This window comes from Magnolia sinica, chromosome 14 (genome assembly GCF_029962835.1).
Source record: "Magnolia sinica isolate HGM2019 chromosome 14, MsV1, whole genome shotgun sequence".
NCBI classification, from domain to species: Eukaryota; Viridiplantae; Streptophyta; class Magnoliopsida; order Magnoliales; family Magnoliaceae; genus Magnolia; species Magnolia sinica.
In genome coordinates, this window is record NC_080586.1 from 17,228,201 (window position 1) to 17,248,812 (window position 20,612).

General features: G+C 41.7%; 1 protein-coding gene across 7 annotated transcripts in view; it reads left to right on the top strand.

The window, feature by feature from the left end:
- The window catches only part of LOC131224774 (dol-P-Man:Man(5)GlcNAc(2)-PP-Dol alpha-1,3-mannosyltransferase), a 40,063-nt gene that overhangs the window by 10,993 nt on the left and 8,458 nt on the right, over window positions 1-20,612 (top strand). For 5 of the 7 annotated variants that reach the window (XR_009161176.1, XM_058220130.1, XM_058220129.1 and 2 more), the window contains 4 exons: window positions 7,218-7,375; window positions 7,451-7,517; window positions 7,961-8,014; window positions 19,398-19,486. Coding sequence is in view for 6 of the 7 variants with exons in the window: in XM_058220130.1 (XP_058076113.1) it covers window positions 7,218-7,375; window positions 7,451-7,517; window positions 7,961-8,014; window positions 19,398-19,486 (368 nt within the window). In the remaining variant the exon portion in view is untranslated. The remainder of the gene's footprint in view (window positions 1-7,217; window positions 7,376-7,450; window positions 7,518-7,960; window positions 8,015-19,397; window positions 19,487-20,612) is intronic. The other 2 variants (XM_058220132.1, XM_058220131.1) reach the window with 1 other exon arrangement.

Sequence of the window (20,612 nt, forward strand, 5' to 3'; positions counted from 1 at the left end):
GTGGAAGATGACATGTCAAGCTACCCTCTGCGTCATTTGTCTTGCATACATTCCATGGGGAAAATTGAATGTCCCTGTAGTGAGCTCGAAGATCTTCATATAGGGAGTATAATGTAATGTATTTTATTAGTGTGAGTGTGCACTCTTCCTTGTGCTCCTCAGGAGTATATAGTAGAACTTTTTTCTAATATTACAAAAGGGTGTGTTAGGGCTTTAAACCCTACACACGATCGTCCCTCTTTTCTAATTCTTTTATCTTCTTTCTTTCTTCTTTCTTTCTCATTTTTCTTCTTCCTTCCTCTTTCAAACCACACCAACCTACTTGATATCAAAGCAGAAGGTCCTATTTTCGAATCCTAGGAGCAACAAATATGCCTCCGTAATATATTCTCCCACGGGGGGTCGTTTATGGTGTGAGTTGTGACTTGTGAGTGTCCCTCCACCTTTGCCCAGTATGTTCTCGTGCAGGGTTCCACCCCGCACATGCAGGGGAGTACCAAATATGCCTCCGTTAATATATTCTCCCACAGGGGGCTGTTTATGGTGTGAGTTGAAGTGTTCCTCCACCCGATGTGAGTTGAGCGTTCCTCTACCCAAGGCCAATATGTTCCTGTGTCTAAAGTCCCTTGATATAAATTGATACACCATCCTCTAATGGCTTGAGCTTTTAGAGAAAGTGGTTTTTTGACATGGTATCAAAACCTCATAGGTCCACGCTAATCGACGCTACGGGATTTTGTTGACGTCAGCAACCGTACGATCCGTACGGCTTTTTTTTTTTTAAATTTATTGGGGATAACATGGTTTGATAGATCTTAAATTTAAAGGAATTATGTGTGATAACAGATGTCTTAAATCTGTCTTACTGTTCGATGACATCAAACTAGCTTTGATGTCATCGAAGCTGGTCGATGCCATCGAGTTCGTTCGGGATTTTTAGCCCCGGTCGCTGGACTGTTTTTGTCATTTTTCGATGACATCGAAGGTAGTTTGATGTCATCGAAGGTTTTACGTAGACTTTTTGCGGAGACGTGGGATTTGCGAAATTTGTTTCCTATTCTGTTTCTACTTGTTTCTAAAGCTATATAAAGGGTTGTATATGGAACTAGGAGGTATTCTAAGGGAATTCCAAGGCATTCTAGGGTTTCTAAAAGGGTTCTAGGGTTTCAAGGGGTGGAGAAAAGGAGAGGTTTTAGGATTGCTCAAGCCAGGTAAGTCCTCTATCTTTGTAAGTTGTGCTTTTCATAGTGGAATTTCTGTCGTTTTGTGTTGTGGTTTTTTCCCGCAAGGGTTTTCCATGTTAAATCTCTTGGTTTCTTGCGATTGCTTGGTGCTCTTGAATTACTATCCTAGATCCATATCTATGTGATTCCGCAGACCAAATCCCAACAAGTGGTATCAAAGCTATCGTTGGGGCACAGATCTGAATCTGCAGGATTAGCAATAATGGGAAACACTAAGTTTGATATTGAGAAGTACTCAGGCAAAAATAATTTTGAGTTATGGAAGATTAAGATGATTAGTCTATTAACTAAGCAAGGCGAAGTTAAGGCTCTTGAGGAGCGGAAATCGACCATGAAAGATGAAGAATGGGAGACTCTTGATAGTAATGCTTTAGCCTCCATCCGTTTATGTCTCACGGATGAGGTTCTCTATAATGTTTTGAGGGAGAAAACTGTGGCTAAGTTATGGGCGAAGTTAGAGGACATCTACGCGAAAAAATCCTCTGAAAATCGCCTACACTTGAAGCTACAGTGGTATAACTTCAAGATGACAGAGGGTGGAGATCTAGAGGCTTACATCAGCAACTTTAATAAATTAGTTTGCAAATTGCTGGATATAGAGGAAGTGATCAAAGATGAGGAACAAGCATGTATGTTGCTGAATTCTCTTCCGGCATTGTATGAGTCATTCAAGGACGCGATGTGTACCACAAATAAAACCCTGAGTGTTGACACTGTTATCTCAGCCCCTTCAAGGGAAGGCCATGAGAAAGCTAAACGGCGATATGAGGACATCTTCCAATGCACTGTTTACAAGAAGCAGGAATTCTGAGCGAGGTACAGGATCTTCAAGACCTAAATCCAAATCCAAGGGCAAGGGCAAAGGAAAACTAAATTGTTGGAATTGTAGGATGACTGGACACATGAATAAGGATTGTACCAATCCTAAAGCGAAGAAAGAAAATTCAGTGGCTTCTTCTAAGGAGGCCAATGTTGTCACGTCTGATGAAGAGACAAGTGGTGGTGACGTACTATCTATGTCCATGATCGGACACTTGCATGACAATCATGGAGATGAGTGGATCCTCGACACAGGAGCGTCATATCACATGACTCCCCATCGGAGTTGGTTCGCCAGTTACAAGGAATGCGATGGTGGATAGGTTTTTATGGGCAATGACAATGCCTGTAATGTTGTGGCTATTGTGATGGAGACATCATGCGCACACGCATGCCCCCCACCCTATGCACGTACTCAAGGAGGAGAGTCTCATTGCCGATCTAGATCGATGACGACATCTATGGAGGACCTCTTAGTTAGAGGGCTGTACTATGGAGCATTGAAGTGGACCCGATCATCATGTGGATTCCACCATTGGATCTCATAATCATGGCCCACTACCCTAGATGATTTAGGATTTTGAATTTTGGTTATTATCGTTATTAGAAACATCATGAACGGTTTTGATTGCGTTGATTAGTTGTTATTTTTGTTACATCGTCCCTGAGTGTTAAGGTGCGCACATGGCACGGCTTTTGGGGTTTAGGGGTTTTCTTATAAATAGGCAACCCAATGTAGGTATTTTCTCATTGAAGTTTATGAATAAAATTCTGCGTTTTTTCTTATTCTCTATCCCTCTGAGTTGAAGAAGCTAATTGGGTGCGAAACCCTCCCTTCGTCGAAGGGCTAACTACCGTAGTGCGAAGCTACAACCATCCCAAATCGCCCCCACCTCCTCCACCCCACATCCACCATCTTCCACAGACCTCCCGTCTTCAGATTCACCTTTCTTTTTGCCCAAGTTTCCCTCCACAGTAGATTTTCAGATTTTGGCCCACCAGAGGGGCTGAAACTTCGGCGGAGTATCATGCACACACCGCGCAGCGGAACGTCATGAAACTTGGTGTGAGAATGGGCCTCCCCTGGCCGACCAAGCCCTAGGTGGCCTTTTTCAGTTTCGTGGGCCCCACACACGTGCGGCCAGGCAGTCACTCACGTGCGCCTAGGTTGGCCTGCTGTCCACACGTAGAAAACCATCTCGGGTTCCATATTTATTCTGTTTTCCTCTCTCTCTCACCTTAAATTCCATAACCCTAACCCTAACCCTAGATAATCCCAAATTCTAAGTTTTTTCAACTTTTGCAAACCCTATATTTTTTCCGAATTGAAACATGGTGAATCTCTTGAATTGGGGAGCATTCCTTTGCAAGGATAGACCAACCTCCTGGTTTTTCCATGCCTCATGGCCCTCACAATTCTCCCATTGTATGTCGACTACAAAAGTCTATTTATGGCCTCAAACAATCTCCTCGTGCCTGGTTTGATAAGTTCAGTCATGCTCTTCTGGACTTTGGATTTATCCGCAGCCAAGTCGATCACTCCCTTTCTATTTGTCGTCGACTGACAGGAGTTATGGTCCTAATTGTCTACGTGGATGATATTGTACTATCTGGAGATGACACTGAAGGATTGTAGCTGTTAAATGTTTTCTCAAAACCCGCTTCGAGATCAAGGACCTAGGGACCATTCGGCACTTCTTGGGGATTGAAGTTGCTCGATCGAAATCGGAAGTGGTGCTCTCTCAAAGAAAATATACCCTTGCTTTGCTATCAAGAACTGGGATGCTAGGTTGCAAACTTTGCCACAACGCCTATGGATGCTACTATGAAAATTGTCCCTGACGATGGTGCTCCTCTCTCTGATTCTGGGGTGTATCGTCGGTTGGTTGGTTGACTTATTTATCTTATTGTTACCCGGCTAGATCTATCTAATGTTGTGGGGGTTGTTAGTCAATTCATGTACACCCCTCCCACAACGCATTTGACGGTCATATATCAGATTCTTCGGTATCTCAAGTCTGCTCCCGGGAATGGTTTTCTTTTTCAGCCGCATGGTCATTTTCATCTTTCGGGTTACTCTGATGATGACTGTGCTGGCAATTTACATGATTGGTTGTCCACTTCTGGGTGCTGTACGTTTGTCGGTGGCAATCTTGTCACCTAGAAGAGCAAGAAGCAATCAGTAGTTGCTTGATCGTTTGCCGAAGCTGAGTACACGACAATGGCTCATGCCACATGTGAACATATTTGGCTTCGCACCCTCTTGCGGAAACTTAGCTATGGTCCTTCCCGCTCCATTCCTTTGCATTATGATAATCAGGCCGCCATCCACATTGCCAGTAACCCAGTATTTCATGAGCGCACAAAATACATTGAAATTGATTATCACTTTATTCGGGAGAAGGCGGCTAACAAGGAGATTGCTACTCCCTTCGTTCGCTTTGGAGAACAACTAGCTGATGTCCTCACCAAGTCTTTTACTCGCGATGCTCTTATTTGTCTTACTGACAAGTTGGGCATGATCAACATCTATGCTCCAACTTGGGGGGGGGGGGTGTAATGTAATGCATTTTATTAGTGTGAGTGTGCACTCTTCCTTGTGCTCCTCAGGAGTATGTAGTAGAACTCTTTTCTAATATTACAAAAGGGTGTGTTAGCTTGTTCGGGCTTTACACCCTACACACAATCATCCCTCTTTCCTAAATGTTCTCTCTTCTTTCTTTCTTCTTCCTTTCTTCTTTCCTACTCATTTTTCTTCTTCCTTCCTCTTCCAAACCGCACCAACCCACTCTTCATGCTCATTCAGCTGTGACACAAACAGAATGTGAAGCTTATCATAATACCGTTGTCTCTATTCTAGATTAATTGGAAGTTCTGAATTGGATCCCTAAAGCTCCCATTACAAAGTTTTTGTGGAAGCTTCCTCCGGCTGGACCTTTTAAAGTAAACTTTGATGGTTGCTCCTTTGGGAATCTGGGATTCGCAGGTATTGGGCTGCATTTGGGATTCCCCTGGCACCAGTGTAATGTCCTTCTCAGGTCTGGTTAGAGTACAAGACTCATCCTTTGCAGAGGCTGTTGCGTTTCTGCAAACCATTAAGCTCCTGGTTTGCTTTAGTTTCTTCCCAGCTATAGTAAAAGGTAATTTAAAAAATTCAGTTGGTTGGGAAACATCAGATAGCTGTCGTGCTTTCTAGCCGATATGATAGAAGAGGTGTGGGATTTATGCAGAGGAAAGCAGATCTTATTCCTGCACGTGGGTAGAGATGCAAATGAGGTGGTTGATGAGATGGCGAAACAAGGAGTGTCTCGTCAATCCCTGATGGTGTTTGATCATAGATCTATGTAGTCCCAACTCCCGTGTAATGCGGACATCGCATTGGTAGTTTGTCTTTGATTGGCTGGTTCAGTCCTTGGTGTTGGGCTCGCCAATCTTTCTGTCGTATCTCTATTTTGAGTTCTTGATTGATCTTTGAAAAAAAAAGCCACATGTGCGTGGAGCTAGAGTCCTATAATAAGTGGGCTCTAAAATATGAGCATGCTCTCTTCTTATATTCGGCTCATATATTGTTGGGATGCATATGACGGAGTACGGTTGCAGTTACGGATGTGGAGTAGAGAACATTTTTTGGAAAGTCCTTTCCCAGAAAGTTGCATCTCACACTCCTCCCTTGGACAATACTTTATCCAAGAATAATAACACAACCATATGCATTTAAGCTTTCTTGGAAATGGAAATCCATTTCTCAACTGAGTTTTCTAGGGATCCAGATGAGCTGTTCCAGCTCATATAGCTGGGCAATGATCCTGGTGACTCATTTCACTATATTATGGTGCAAATGAGGTGTAGTCGACACGTGGATGGTCCAATTAGGGATCTGGACCATCTGTCTGGTGGGTCTTACTGCTGATTGGTCAACATGACAAATCACACCAATCAGACAGTCGATTGCAAGTAGCAGAGTCAGTCTACTGGCTAGGACCATCCGACTAAAATGATTTTTGAACTGTGGCCTTTCAAAGCTGGAGGCTTCCACCGGAAGGCCCAGATTGATAACTGAACTGTCCATGCATCCAATACACCAAATTTAGGAATGAGTTGCATACGATTATTCCCCTTTATATGCTGGTGAGAACAACCTTGTATGATATTGGATGGCATTTTTATTTTTATTTTGAAAGGCTTCGATAACATTTTTATTGCAATATAAATGCCAGGAAATGTATATTTTGGGCAATAAAATTCATTGACACTGCATTACACTGGATATGGGTTGCGTAGGATTATTCTCCTCAAAATATTAATGAGAAAAACCTTGTATGATATTGGACTGTATCTCTGTTTGCAATATAAATGCTAGGTAATATAAATTTTAGAAAATGATAATAATGGGACTGTAGTCAAAACGATCCATTGGTTAGCATTTTTTTTTGCCGACATACTAAGGATCTAAATGTTAACCCAGATCGCTTCAATAAAATTTCATCTTTGTTTTCTTTATTTTTATTCTGTCTCTGTGCATCTGCGCACATGCATGCATGTATAAATTTATGAGGTGTGCTCTAGTGGTGCCATTCCCCTGTGAGCTTACGGTATTACTGGCAGATGTGTATGTATCACATCCAACCCATCCATCGGATGCGTGTACTCAGGTTATCCTCAGGGCCTGAAAATCAGCTCCATCCAAAACTCTGGTTGGCTACAGCATGGGGTACGAGGTGGGAGGGGATGCTTACATTTGATTCTCTCTGGGGGCACCTAAGTTGTGGAACAGCCTGATATTTATCATTACCCTTCACCTATGTTAAATGAAGTGTCTGAACTGCCTGGATTCCATATACACAACACGGTGGCCTCCCATGTAAACAAAGGATGGGCGTCCCCTATCACAATATCCCCTGTTCTATGGCTCATCTAACCTTCTGTTTGGGCCGATTTTTGGGTCCTGGGGGTAATGTGAAGCGGCTTGTCTGATGGATGGGCCGGATGTTGTGAATGCATCATGTGGTCCCCACTTTTGCCTGGTATCACCATAACTTACAGTGGAACCTGTACCACCTAAGTGCAACCCTATATGTGACACATATAGATCATGCATGTACTCCTAATCCTTACTTTTAGATTCGATTGCATTGATCTTGAAAGATTTTGCAGCTTCCATGGTGGGCTCTTGTCTTGCTTTCTTTGTCAAAAAGAGTTCATTCCATCTTCGTGCTACGTCTCTTTAATGACTGTTTTGCGATGACACTGCTACATGCTGCGCTGGCATCTCTTCTTTATCAAAGATGGCATCTGGCATTGATTATTTTCAGGTGCTTATTGAATCTCTTGCCGAACATTCAAGCTGTATAACCAGAGGTTACTTGACTTCTTATTTCTATTGATAGTGGTGCTGTGTCAATCAAGATGAATGTGCTCCTTTATGCTCCACCACTATTTCTACTCATGTTGAAGGTACCTTGGATTCTATTAAACCATATTTTCTGAACCAGTTGTGAGTGATTATAAGGTCTCGATGCATCAGGACATGAATAGCTTGCTGATGTGCTAGTGTTAGTAGGCCCGTGGTTCAGTAATTCAGACAATTGATCTGTGCTGGATTTGCAGTGACCCTAAAACTCTTCAGATTGGAAGATCCTAACCCATTTGATCGATGGCCTAAAAATAGAGGGTTAAGGAATAATATAGCAATGGCTTGACAGAAGGGCAAAGATTGGATTGCAAGCCTAGTGGCCATTCAGATCAACAATCTGGATCAATGGGCCACGGGCCCTGCTTGTACCTATTCACAACCTGTTGTGTCAGGACCCTATAATTCCTCATCAGTTGTATCTTGGTTATTGACCTTAATTTACTTGATAACCTCCTGTTGCTGTTTGGAAACTTTGCTGATATAGGGCATGAGTATGGTTGGGGTGCTATCGGCCTTGTCTGGTGCAGCATTAGTGCAGGTGTGTACTCACTGTTCCAAGACAAAAAAGATAGAAATCTGAATTCTGAAGGTGTAGTCATATTGTCAGATGCAACTGTGTTTTGAGATGTGGTGGGAACATTGTTTTTCTTAGAGCTTTTGTAAGTCCACATGCAACTCTCAAGTGGTTGTACATAATGTTTTCCATATTGTTGTCACGTAATGTATTGCACCCTTGGGATAAGGATACATATTGGTTACCGCATGGGATATATAGGTTGTATCGCGTCATGTATCACTGCTGTTGGGAAACATGGGAAACATTGGGAAATTGGTTGAATTTTTCAATGAAACTTCAAGAATTATTAGAAAAAGACATCAATACACACTTAGAAATCAAAACATTAGAAAACACACAAGTGCACATAATAGGTTTCCTTTGTATGGGGTCGGACCTAATCTATGCATTGCCTATCTGGACTAATGCAAGTGTGAGTGTGTTCAAAGTCTATTTATATTTGTAAATGTAAGAGGATATTTATGGAAACACAAGCAATACATTGAAAAGCAAAAGAAGTAGAAAACTAGAAATATACTTGTGAATAATGTGTGTTGTGGTTCAGACCCATATAGAGATATACAATGGCTCAAAATCATCATCTCTGTCTCGATGGGGCTGAGCTTAGTACTGTTGCTACACAAACCAACAATATTATGCCCAAGTCATGGTAGAATGATACCAATGAAGATACTCTCTAACATAATGTTGGCACTCATCCTTTCCGATTTGAAAAAATTTCGGAACATTTTGATTTTATTTTTTTTCAATTTTTCGTAAATCGACCAATCTTCCCCCAAATCACAAAATTCTCACAAAATCAGAGTGTCTGTGATCAATGTTGTAAATGTCGTTATCACATAATGTATCGCACCCTTGGGATACGGATACATATCGGTTATCGCATAGGATATATCAATTGTATCGTGTAATGTATCGCTGTTGTTGGGAACATTGGGAAATTGGTCGAATTTCTCAATGAAACTTCAAGGATTGTTGAAAAAGAGCACATAATCAGGGTTTCCTTTGTATGAGGCCCTAATATATGTGTTGTCCAACTGAACTAGTCCAAGTATATTTAAAGTCTTTTATATAATTTGTTAACGTAAGAAAACATGTATGGAAACACAAGCAATACATTCAAAAGAAAAAGAATTATCACTAGATCAGGTTACATACATGTTTGATTTTGTGTTTGGATATAAAGATTGCAACTGATTTGAGAGAAATTAAGAAATTTCCCAATTTTCCGCAACTTGGCCAATCTCCCCCAAATCTCGAAATCGAAGCTTCAAATCCATGTTTTTTTCATATAAAACATGAAGAATCATAGATTTGTAACCATTTGATGAAGTATCATTTAACGTGATTTGACAACCATGGTGTGCCTTAAAGGCCGTTACGGGTAAGTAAAGGCCGTTACGTAAAGGTAACAGTGGCAACCATTACACGTTACAGGGTTGTAAAGGCCGTAACGGCTATTACGGAAAAAATAGCCCGTAATGGCACATTACGCCACCCGTAAAGGTCGTAACGGTCCCGTAACAATCCATTACCGGGCCAATACATGTTTTTTGGATTAAAAATAAAGAGAGGCCGTTACAACCGTCACATCCCATATCGTAAAGGTAATGGTGGTGGCCATTACGATCACCATTACCATTACAGAATACCTTGTTTATAGCAAAAAAATAAAAATAAAAAATAATTTAAAAATAATTTAAAAAAAAAATGCTCACTAGATTGAATAGGTGGGATATATTGGCACTACTTATGCATTTTGTATCGCACAAGTGTGATACAAGATATATCATGGGATATATCGGCTGATATCGTTGATATTTAAGACTCAGTTTGTGATGATGATTTCGATTTCATCAAACTATTCGGAATGCTTTGAAATGGGGGCCAATTGACTGCTAATCAAAATGAAATTTCAAAAAAAATATTTTTAATTAAAAAATATTTTTTTTTTCTAAAAAATCCTCAAATTACCAAGAATCATTGGATCAAGTTACACGCATGTTTGATTTTGTGTTTGGACAGATTGGAACCGATTTGCAAATAATTGCAAAATTTTGATTTTTCTCAATTTTCTGCAACTTGGCCCATCTCCCCCAAATCTCAAAATCGAAGCTTTAAATCCTTGATTTTTTTTTTTTTATTATGCAAAACATGAAGAATCATAGATTTGTAACCATTTGATACTGATTTAAAATGATTTAACAAAAAATAAAAAGGATCGAAATCGAAAATGCTCAAAATCTTAGATTTGTAACCATTTGATACTGATTGAAAATGATTTAACAAAAAATAAAAAGGATTGAAATCGAAAATGCTCACCGGATCAAACAAGTGGAATATATTGGCACTACCTATGCATTTTGTATCGCACATGTGGGATACAAGATATATTGGCCAATATCGTCGATACCAAGAACAATAGTTACACATGACAAGCCATGCCATCTTCTGAAGGATTTTGATTGGAATATCTATTTCCTTCCAAGGCCAGTTCTTCAACATTCTGGAGTTCCATTGCATTGATGAATCCGGTTGGAGAGACTTACCACCTAGTACCTACAGAAAGGAATGAATCTCCTGATATGCAGTCTCACTATTCTGTTTTGCATTCAAAGGTCTTGTGCCTGGGATCTGTTCAGAGTCCTTCATACAACAATGGTTTATGTTCAACTGAAAGAAAAAGGCCTAGCTAGGTTCTTCCTATCTGCTCTTTTTGGGTGCATGAGCCATCCCTGGTGAGGCCCATCATATCAGCTGTTTGGTTCAGGGAACCATGGGCCCCACTGGTACAAACTGAAAACCCAAGCAGTGCATCACAAACTCTTGGCCATGGCATTGTATAAAACCTCTATTTCTATATGACGTTTTGTTAGAAATATGTTGCCACTTGCCAATGATCACGGACGCATCAATGTTGAGCAACACAGCAGTCTCAGACTTATTTTCTGTGAAACTGATAATGTTGGTGCGTATTTGAGTGACAGCATGATGATTGTCTTTAGTGACAGTAATCAATTTGGCATATGAATGGTTGGTGAGGTATGTTTTGTAAAGCTGAACCCAAATATCTGGGAAAAGGCTATGACGACGACGGCGATGAACCAATTCTGCACGGTGAAACTATCCGTTGCCATGTATTTATAGACTTGTCAATGCAGTGAGTAGCATCTCTTGACACTACAAATAATGGACTTAAGATCTTTGTCATGGTTTAGTTACATTACACGTATGTCCAAACATGAGAATCCACTGTGGATAGTCGAAGTCTTAGAGGCCATTTTGTTTTTTACTCGCATTTGTTTTGATTGAATTTTATCTTAGGACATCTTCTTGGTGAACTGTGGCAGCAGTGCTCTGATACAAGACATGAAATTCAAATATAGTGTGCAAGATGGTCAGGCTTTAAATCACGTTAGTTCAGAAACAATTACACAAAATTCCATATCCCACACAAAAGTTCAATCATTCAATCAAGGGGAATCTTATGCAGATCCAGGCCTACACATGATAGGGCCGGATCAATCAAAATTATAGACCAAACAATAATCAAAGAAGGGTAAGTTCATCCACACATGCACAGAAATAGTTCCCCAATCCAAAGGATTCACAAATTTCAATTCGAGGAACCCTAAAGTTGAAGAAAGGGCATAAAATTGAGGATTTGTGTAATTTAAGGTTAGGGTTAGGGATTTGGAATGAAAGAGGGGTGAAAGAGAGAAGAGAGACAAACCAAAGATGCGTCACATGCGTGGACAGCAGTGAAGGCCCAGACGCACATACGCTGGAGGTGTCCCGCACGTGTGTGGGGCCCACAAATCAGAAAACAGTCAACTTGGCCTTGGTCGGCCAGGGGTGGGCCACAAAACCTCCAAATTTCAACCTGATCTGATGCACGGTCTGTGTATGGTGCTTCGCCGAAGTTTCAGCCCTCCTGCAAGGCTAGATTCTGGAAATCTGCTGTAGAGAGGAAAATGGTTGCAATAGAGGATGTATTTGAAGCGTAAATGATTGCAGGAGGAGAAATATAGATGGTAGAAGGTGGGGGCGAATCGGGATAGGTGTGGCTTCGCACCACGGTAGTCAGCCCCTCGAGGGAGGGTTTCACACCCAATTGTATCTCCACAACTCAGAAATTTAGAGAAGCAGAAAAAACGTAGAAATTTTATTAATCTTCAATGAGAAAAAATACTACAACGGGTGCCTATTTATAATAAAACCCCATACCTTAAAACTCGCGCCATGTGCACAACCTATTACTTGGAGACGAAGTAATAAAAAATAACAACTAATCAAAGCAATCTAAACCATCCATGATATTCCTAATAACAATAATAAGCAAAATCCAAAGTACTAGATTATTTAAAATAGTGGGCCAAGATCATGAGAACCCATGGTGGAATTCACATGACTATCGGGTCTACTTCAACGAACCAAAATGCAGTCCTCTAACTAGGAAGCCCTCCCTGGACGTCATCATCGATCCAGATCGATGGTGGGGCTCTCCTCCTTGCGTAAGTGCGTAGAGGGAGTGCGTGTACACATGATGTCCCCATCAATTCTCCTCGGTTGCGAAGATTTCGTCACTGGCGAAACAAAACTCCTGAACCGCTCCAAGATGTCAGGATCAAGTCTCTGAAGCTCCTCCTCAGTGAGCCACGTGCTGTCTGAAGCTGGGTGTGACTTCCACTTAACCAGGTACTTTTGAAACCCGCTGTCCGACGTTGATACTATTTGATGGTCCAAAATATCTTCTATTTCCTCTCTGGGTGTGGTAAGGGTAGATATGGGAGGTAGAAGCTGGGAAGAAGGGTCGGGAAGAGGCTATGGATCAAGGAATAGGTCTGGGAATTAGGATGGTTGGGCAAAGGGCCAGACAGTATTAGTGGTCCCCTGAAAAGTAACTAGATCCTCCACATTGAATGTGAAACTAATTCCCATGGAAGGTGGAAGATCTACCACATACGCATTGCGACCGTTTCGTTTTATAATTTTGAAGGGTCCAACGCTAGGCGCGTGTAATTTACGAACAGCCCCCTGAGAGTACCACTCGGGTCTAATGCGGACCATCACAGAAGCCCCTACATTGAATTCCTTGAAACATTTATGCTGGTCTACAGAAAATTTGTAATGTTCATTACTGGTAGTGATCTTTCGCTTGATTTCTTAATGCAATGAATGAATGTGATGCGTAAAGGACTCTGCAGACTCTGATGGCCTATGAGACAGTGACATAGGGACAAGATCAATAGGCTTCCTAGGCTTATAACTAGTAACGACTTCAAAAGGACTTAGACCTGTGGACCTATTGATAAAACTATTAAACGCAAACTCGGCTATAGGTAGTACGGTGTCCCACATCCTGGTGTGCTCCCCCACTAAACATCTGAGCAAACTCCCTAAGCTCCTATTGACCACCTCAGTCTGACCATCGGTTTGAGGGTGGTAGGCAGAAGAAAATTGGAGCCTAGTATTCATCATGTGCCATAGTGTCTTCCAAAAGTAACTTATGAACCGCGCGTCACGATCAGACATTATGGTTTTTGGTAACCCATGCAGTTTGACGACCTCACTAAAGAACAGCTTGGCAACATGAGATGCGTCGGAGGTTTTAGAACGAGGAATGAAGTGGGCCATTTTAGAAAAACGGTCCACGACAACAAATATAGAATCGTGTTTCCAAATAGTCTTGGGGAGTCCAAGCATGAAGTCTATACTGATGTCCTGCCAAGGGATGAATGGAACTGGGAAAGGTGTGTATAAATCCTGTATTTTGCTTTTTTTGCTTTGCCAATTAACAAGTACGACATTGCCGTATAATTTTGGCCATGTCTCACTTGAGGCTTGATTAATGAAACCTATCCTCCACAGGGCAATGGTCTTGTCTCGACCGAAATGACCCGCGACCCCTCCTGAATGTAACTCTCAGATAAGAAAATCACGGAAGGAAGTGCGAGGCATGCACAAGCGGTCACTCCTAAACAAATAGCCATCTAAAATCAAGTACTCTCTGCTAGATCGTGACAGACTCTCTAACAACGATGCCTATACAACTTCAAAATCTAGACACTCAGAATAATCTTCTTTGATGTGCTCGAAGCCCGTGACTTCGACACTTATGGAATTGAGTAACGCGACTCGACGATTCAACGCGTCGGCAGGTTTATTCTCTACACCGGTCTTGTGCTTAAGGACAAAAGTGTACTCTTGAAGGAACTGGACCCACGTGGCGTGCCTAGGGTTTAATTTCTTCTGAGAGTTCAGATATCTCAAGGCCTCGTGATCTGAGAATAAGACAAATTCTTGTAGCAATAGATAATGACGTCAATGGCGCAGTGATTGTACTACTGCATAAAACTCTTTGTCATAGGTGGAATATTTTTATTTTGCCTCAGTTTCTCACTAAAAAAGGCGACAGAGTGCCCTTCCTGACTAAGTACTCCTCCTATGCTGACTCCTGACGCGTCACATGCGACTTCCAAAGCTTTTGAAAAATTCGGAAGTCGCATGGCTGGAGTTTCGGTCATCTTCACCTTTAACTCCATGAAGGCTTTCGTGGCTGCCTTTGTCCATTGAAACTCTCCCTTTTTTATGCAATTCGTGATGGGAGCCATAATGGAACTGAAGACTTGAATGAACCGCCTATAGAAGGTGGTTAAGTGGTGAAAGCTACGCACCTCATGAATATTGCGGGGTTCAGGCCAATTGACGATGACCTTGACCTTCTCGGGATCCGTCGATACACCCTCAGCTGACATAACAAAACCTAAGAAGATAACACTACTAGACAAAAACGCACACTTGTTTAGGTTGGTGTAGAATTTCTCGGCTCTAAGGATCCCACAAACCTGCCTCAAATGATTGAGGTGTTGTTCCTTGGTCATGATATAAATCAAGATATCATCAAAATATACAACCAGGAACTTTCCCATAAAGAGCCTCAACACGTGGGCCATCACACACATGAAAGTGCTTGGGGCGTTAGTCAGCCCAAAAGGCATAACTAGCCACTCATATAGCCCATCCTTTGTCTTGAATGCCGTCTTTCATTCATCACCAGGGCGTACACGGATTTGGTGATAACTACTTTTGAGGTCAATTTTTGAGAAGATAGTAGCATTGGCCATCATATCCAACATGTCATCAAGACACGGTATGAGAAACCGATACTTACTGTGATTTTGTTGATGGCCCTACTATCAACACACATCCTCCATGTGCCATCCTTCTTAGGTGTAAGAAGGGCGGGCACGACACACGGGCTCATGCTCTCTCGAATGAAAATCTTTTCTAGGAGCTCGTCAATCTGTCTCTTCAACTCAGCATACTCATTTAGGTTCATTCTGTAATGAGGGAGGTTTGGTAGAGTCGTCCCAGGGACTAGATCAATGACATGCTGTATATCCCTCATAGGGAGAAGCTCATTCGGTAGATCATTAGGAAAGACATCACGACACTCATGCACTACTTGAATGGCCTTAGTGGGTAACTCTACACTAGCATCTGGTACACTTTCCCTAGCCTCAAGGGCGTATACCATTGAGTCTGCCTCCATTTCTCGCTCAAAGTATTTGACATTTAGAATATGGAGAGGTTTGGTCTTGGACTTCGACTCTTTCAATTCTTTTGAGCCGCTCACACTACTATGTGGCGGACTCTTTTTCAGTTGTGTTCTTGGGTGGCAGTGGATTTAGCTTAACCTTCTTGCCCTCAAACTAGAATGTACACACATTTGAACGACCAAATATGGTAACATCCTTGTCATAGAGCCACGGTCTACCTAGAACGATATGGCCAACATTTATGGGAACAACATCATACCAAAGTGTCTTTATATGTTCCAAACTGAATAAGAACAAGACAATGGTGCAGACTGGAATGGAAGTTTCATCAACCCAGGACGCTCTATAGGGTTGAGGATGGGCTTCAAGCTTCAAGCTCAAACGACTCACAATGCTAGTTGATGTCACGTTGGCACAACTACCACTATCCACTATCATCTTACAGCTCTTTTCCCTACATTTTGCATTAGTATAGAAGATCGTATTGCGGCGCCAATCATCAGTGTTCTTGGCTTGAGCAAAGACGCAACGCACAACTGCGAGGGTCGCAGACTCTTGCGCTCCCTCTTCCTCATCATTAGGAGTTTCTACTAGCTCATATTCTTCCTCTTCACCGTCACTCTCTGGGGGCACTACTTCTACTTGCCCATCAATAAGGAGCACCTTGGTGCTCTCTCTCGTGCCGCACTGGTGGTTAAAGTGACCAAACCCATGACACCTAAAACACCTAGTTGCTCCACTTCTATGCGCGCTAGACCAGACAAGCTCTTTACCCTTATCATCCTTGGGCCTAGATTGAAAACTGTTGGAAGATTTGTTTTGGTTTCTAGTGTTAGGTTTAGCCCCAGAAAGGTTGACCTTAGCACTAGAATCGCGAAAGTCAAACCGCCTTCCCGCAGATGCTTTGAGGTATTTCTCAACCTCTAACACTACTTGATACAACTATTCAATAGTGCCTATGTCTTTGGCGAGCAATTCTCTCCTAATGTCAAAACGAAGGCCCGTTTTAAATCGAGCGGGGTCCTCATCAACCTCACAATGGGTCAAGTACTCTTCGAACTTCTCAATGTATTCAACAACACTCATGAAACCCTGTCGAAGAAACTACCATTCCTCAATCAACCGTAAGTGATAAGAGAAAGGGAGGTACTTCTCCTTAAGAGTTTCTTTCATTTCTCTTCAATGGACTATTGGGAGCTCCCTCGCTCTTTCTTTCTTTCGCTCTACTGTTGCCCAAAACCTCTTTGCTTGGCCCACAAGCTTCATCTTAGCGAATCGGACTTGACGAGCATCCGACATATACCACTCAAAATAGTGGTCTATATCCGCCAACCAGTCTAAAAAGGCTTTAGGGTCCAAGTGGCCATCAAACGTACGGGCATCTACTCTAACTCCTTTAAAGAGTTGCGCATTTGGGTTAAATTGATCATGATGTCCCTCGCGGGGTGAGTGCACGGGTGCGCGCCTATGACCAATTCCTTGGCCACCTCTATTCCTTAGTCTAACTTCTTGATCACTTACCTGAGATTGGGCATTTTCCCCAATGATGGGGTTTCCTCGGGCGGAGGTATCTAGTTGGGTAATGTGCACATTAAACTGCTCAAAGCGTTGGTCCATACGTTGTTCCAAGCACTTACCCAAAGACTCAAATTGCTGGGTCAGCTTGTTCATTGACTCTTGCAATTGCTCTATGTTTAGTGTAGGGTGCAAGCCAAAATCACGACCCGTACGTGTGGGCATACAACTACTAACTCAATCTAAGGACCTTCTACTAGGACTATATGCGCCTAGATATGACTAAATGCTCTTATAGAACTCTATATGGGGAAAACGATCCAATACTACTCAATTTCCAGCAACCTATCTGCCCAAAGAATCTATCAATAGAAAATCCAGCAAAGAGATATTGGGGATTTTCTGATAACAGAAAATTCAGCAGCTTATACCAGGAATTATAAACCTCTAAACAGTTCTATATGATGATACTTGATGAATAATGGGCACAACTAAACTAAATCCTAAACATGCAATGCATTCCCCTATAAGAACCCTAGGCTCTGATACTAAATTTGATTCAAGACATGAAATTCAAATATGATGTGCAAGATGGTCAGGCTTTAGATCACGCTAGTTCAAAAACAATTACATAAAATTCCATATCCCACACAAAAGTTCAAGCATTCAATCAAGGGAAATCTTATGCGGATCCATGCCTACACATGCTAGGGCCAGATCAATCAAAATTATAGACCAAACAATAATCAAAGGAGGGTAAATTCATCCACACATGCACAAAAATAATTCCCCAATCCAAGGGATTCACAGATTTCAATTCGGGAAACCCTAAAGTTGAAGAAATGGCATAAAATTGGGGATTTGAGTAATTTAAGGTTAGGGTTAGGGATTTGGGATGAAAGAGAGGAGAGAGACGAACCAGAGATGCATCACACGTGTGGACAGCGGTAAAGGCCTAGACGCACGTGCGCTGGAGGTGTCCCGTAAGTGTGTGGGACCCACAAATCAGAAAACGGTCAGCTTGGCCCTGGTCGACCAAGGGCGGGCCACAAAACCTCCAAATTTCAGCCTGATCCAATGCACGGTCTGTGCGTGGTGCTCCGCCGAAGTTTCAGTCCTCCTGTAGGGTCAGATTCTGGAAATCTACTGTATAGAGGCAAACGGCTACAATAGAGGATGGATTTGAAGCATAGTTGATTGCAGGAGAAAAGCAATATAGATGGTAGAACGTGGGGGCGAATCGAGATAGGTGTGGCTTCGCACCATGATAGTCAGCCCTTTGAGGAAGGAAGGGTTTCACACCCAATTGTATCTCCACAACTCAAATTTAGAGGAGCAGAAAAAATACAGAAGTTTTATTAATCTTCAATGAGAAAAAAGACTACAAGGGGTGCCTATTTATAATAAAACCTTATACCCCAAAACTCGCGCCATGTACGCAACCTATTACTTGGAGACGAAGTAATAAAAAATAACAACTAATTAAAGTAATCTAAACCGTCCATTATATTCCTAATAATAATAATAAGAAAAACCCAAAGTACTAGATTATTTAAAATAGTGGGCCACGATCATGAGAACCCATGGTGGGATTCACATAACTATCGGGTCCACTCCAACAAACCAAAACGTAGTCTTCTAATTAGGAGGCCCTCCCTGGACGTCGTCATCGATCCAGATCGATGGTGGGGCTCTCCTCCTCCTTGTGTACATGTGAGGGGGGGGGGGGGGCGTGTGCGCGTGATGTCCCCATCATGCTCTCTATTATGAGCTCCTGCAAAAAAAAATGGTGTTCATGTCTTGATCTTGACCATTCATTGGGTGGGTCCTAGTTAATAAAAAAAAAAAAAAAACATTATTATTATGATTATTTTACTGATGTGATGATGTAAACTGTCCAATCAGTGATCTAGAAATGGTTGGTGAGGAAGAATATTGGCAACAATCAGCATTCAACAGGAAATTCCCACCTACCTGAGGGTAGATTGTCCGATCCATATGATTTGCATGCAGAGGTCCATCCTTGGCAGTACCCACCTGATGAATTGTCTGGATAATGGACTGCTGTGCCATGTGACCAATTTGGGCTAGTGCACCAAATAAGGATATTAGTGTGCTGGTAGATTTCTGTCTTTTTAGCAGTTGCTTTAGAAGAAAATGTGATACTAATGATATTTACTTGAGCTATGTTTTGGTAACTTCTTGTTGCCAATGCATCTTACTTATTTCAACCTTGAAAGTTTGTAACCTGGTCGACCGTTCTGCAGATCTTGTTGGGGTTGCCCTTTTTGTTATCACATCCAGTTGGATACATATCAAGAGCCTTCAATCTTGGGCGCGTCTTCATCCACTTCTGGTGCATCTCCAAACTCAAAAGTTTTAACAGATTATTAGAATATGATGTTTGGGACCTTTAACATGTTTGTAGAAATGCAGCGTTTAACTAAATTGAAACTTCATTCATCAATAAGAAAAAAAGAACTTCTTTTGTCAATCATGTCTCTACGTGGTCCATACACATGCCGCATGCTCACGGATGCACGCGCGCTCACACACACTAGAGAAGGCATGCACTTACATGATCACGTGCCAAGAGGAGGTGTTTTTCATTTGATGGGCTAATGTTGACACATAAAAATAAAATAAAGGTTGGGCCTGTTAGGAACTTGGGATGCATGGGAATCAGATGTGTAGTTATAAATTTGGATTCATAAGTTGCGGTATCCATGAGAGAGGTTTCTAGAAGACATCCTGATGTAACCACGGATGGAGGATGCCCCATAACAAGACTCTCACATTGGAACATTTTGATGCTTTGATGATTTTAATTTCTCTAAATATAGACTCTCCTTAACTGTTGTTTTTTGGGGCCATTCCTTGGAAGTTTAGGATCTTTGAATCTTGAAGATTTTCTAGGCAGCAAATGTAGGGATGTATTCTAGCAAGCCTCACCATCAGAAATGTGTTTACTTGAGAAAAAGCCAGCACTTGTTCTTTTTTTTTTTTTTTTTTTTGCATGAGACTTTGGACAACCTGCCTTCTGATTCTCAACTTGATGTCCCTCGATCAGCACTAACCTGATTGGAGAGCAAATCGTACTTACAGAGAAGCAAATGTGGCTGTAAACCTTGTGGCCAAGTCTGCAGTGTCTGATTTTGAATGATTACTTCCCTATCAATATTTTGAATATTTACAACCCCGGATATGTTTTTGTAAGAACTCTTTCTTAGTGGGAATAAGAACATTAATATTTACCAAAAGCCAAAGAAAACAAGGTACTTGTGGCTTAAATAAACATTGCACAAGCCTTCCTTAGTCCATAATAGTAATCGTGCATTGGGCCATCTGTCAAATATGGGTCGTTAGATGTAATATTTCAAGCTACCAAGTGTAAGGTAACAGTCATCTACTGCTGGAAATGTCAAACCATGGCTTGTGAAACAATGGGTCCCACTCAATGAACAACAAAGATGACTAAAAGG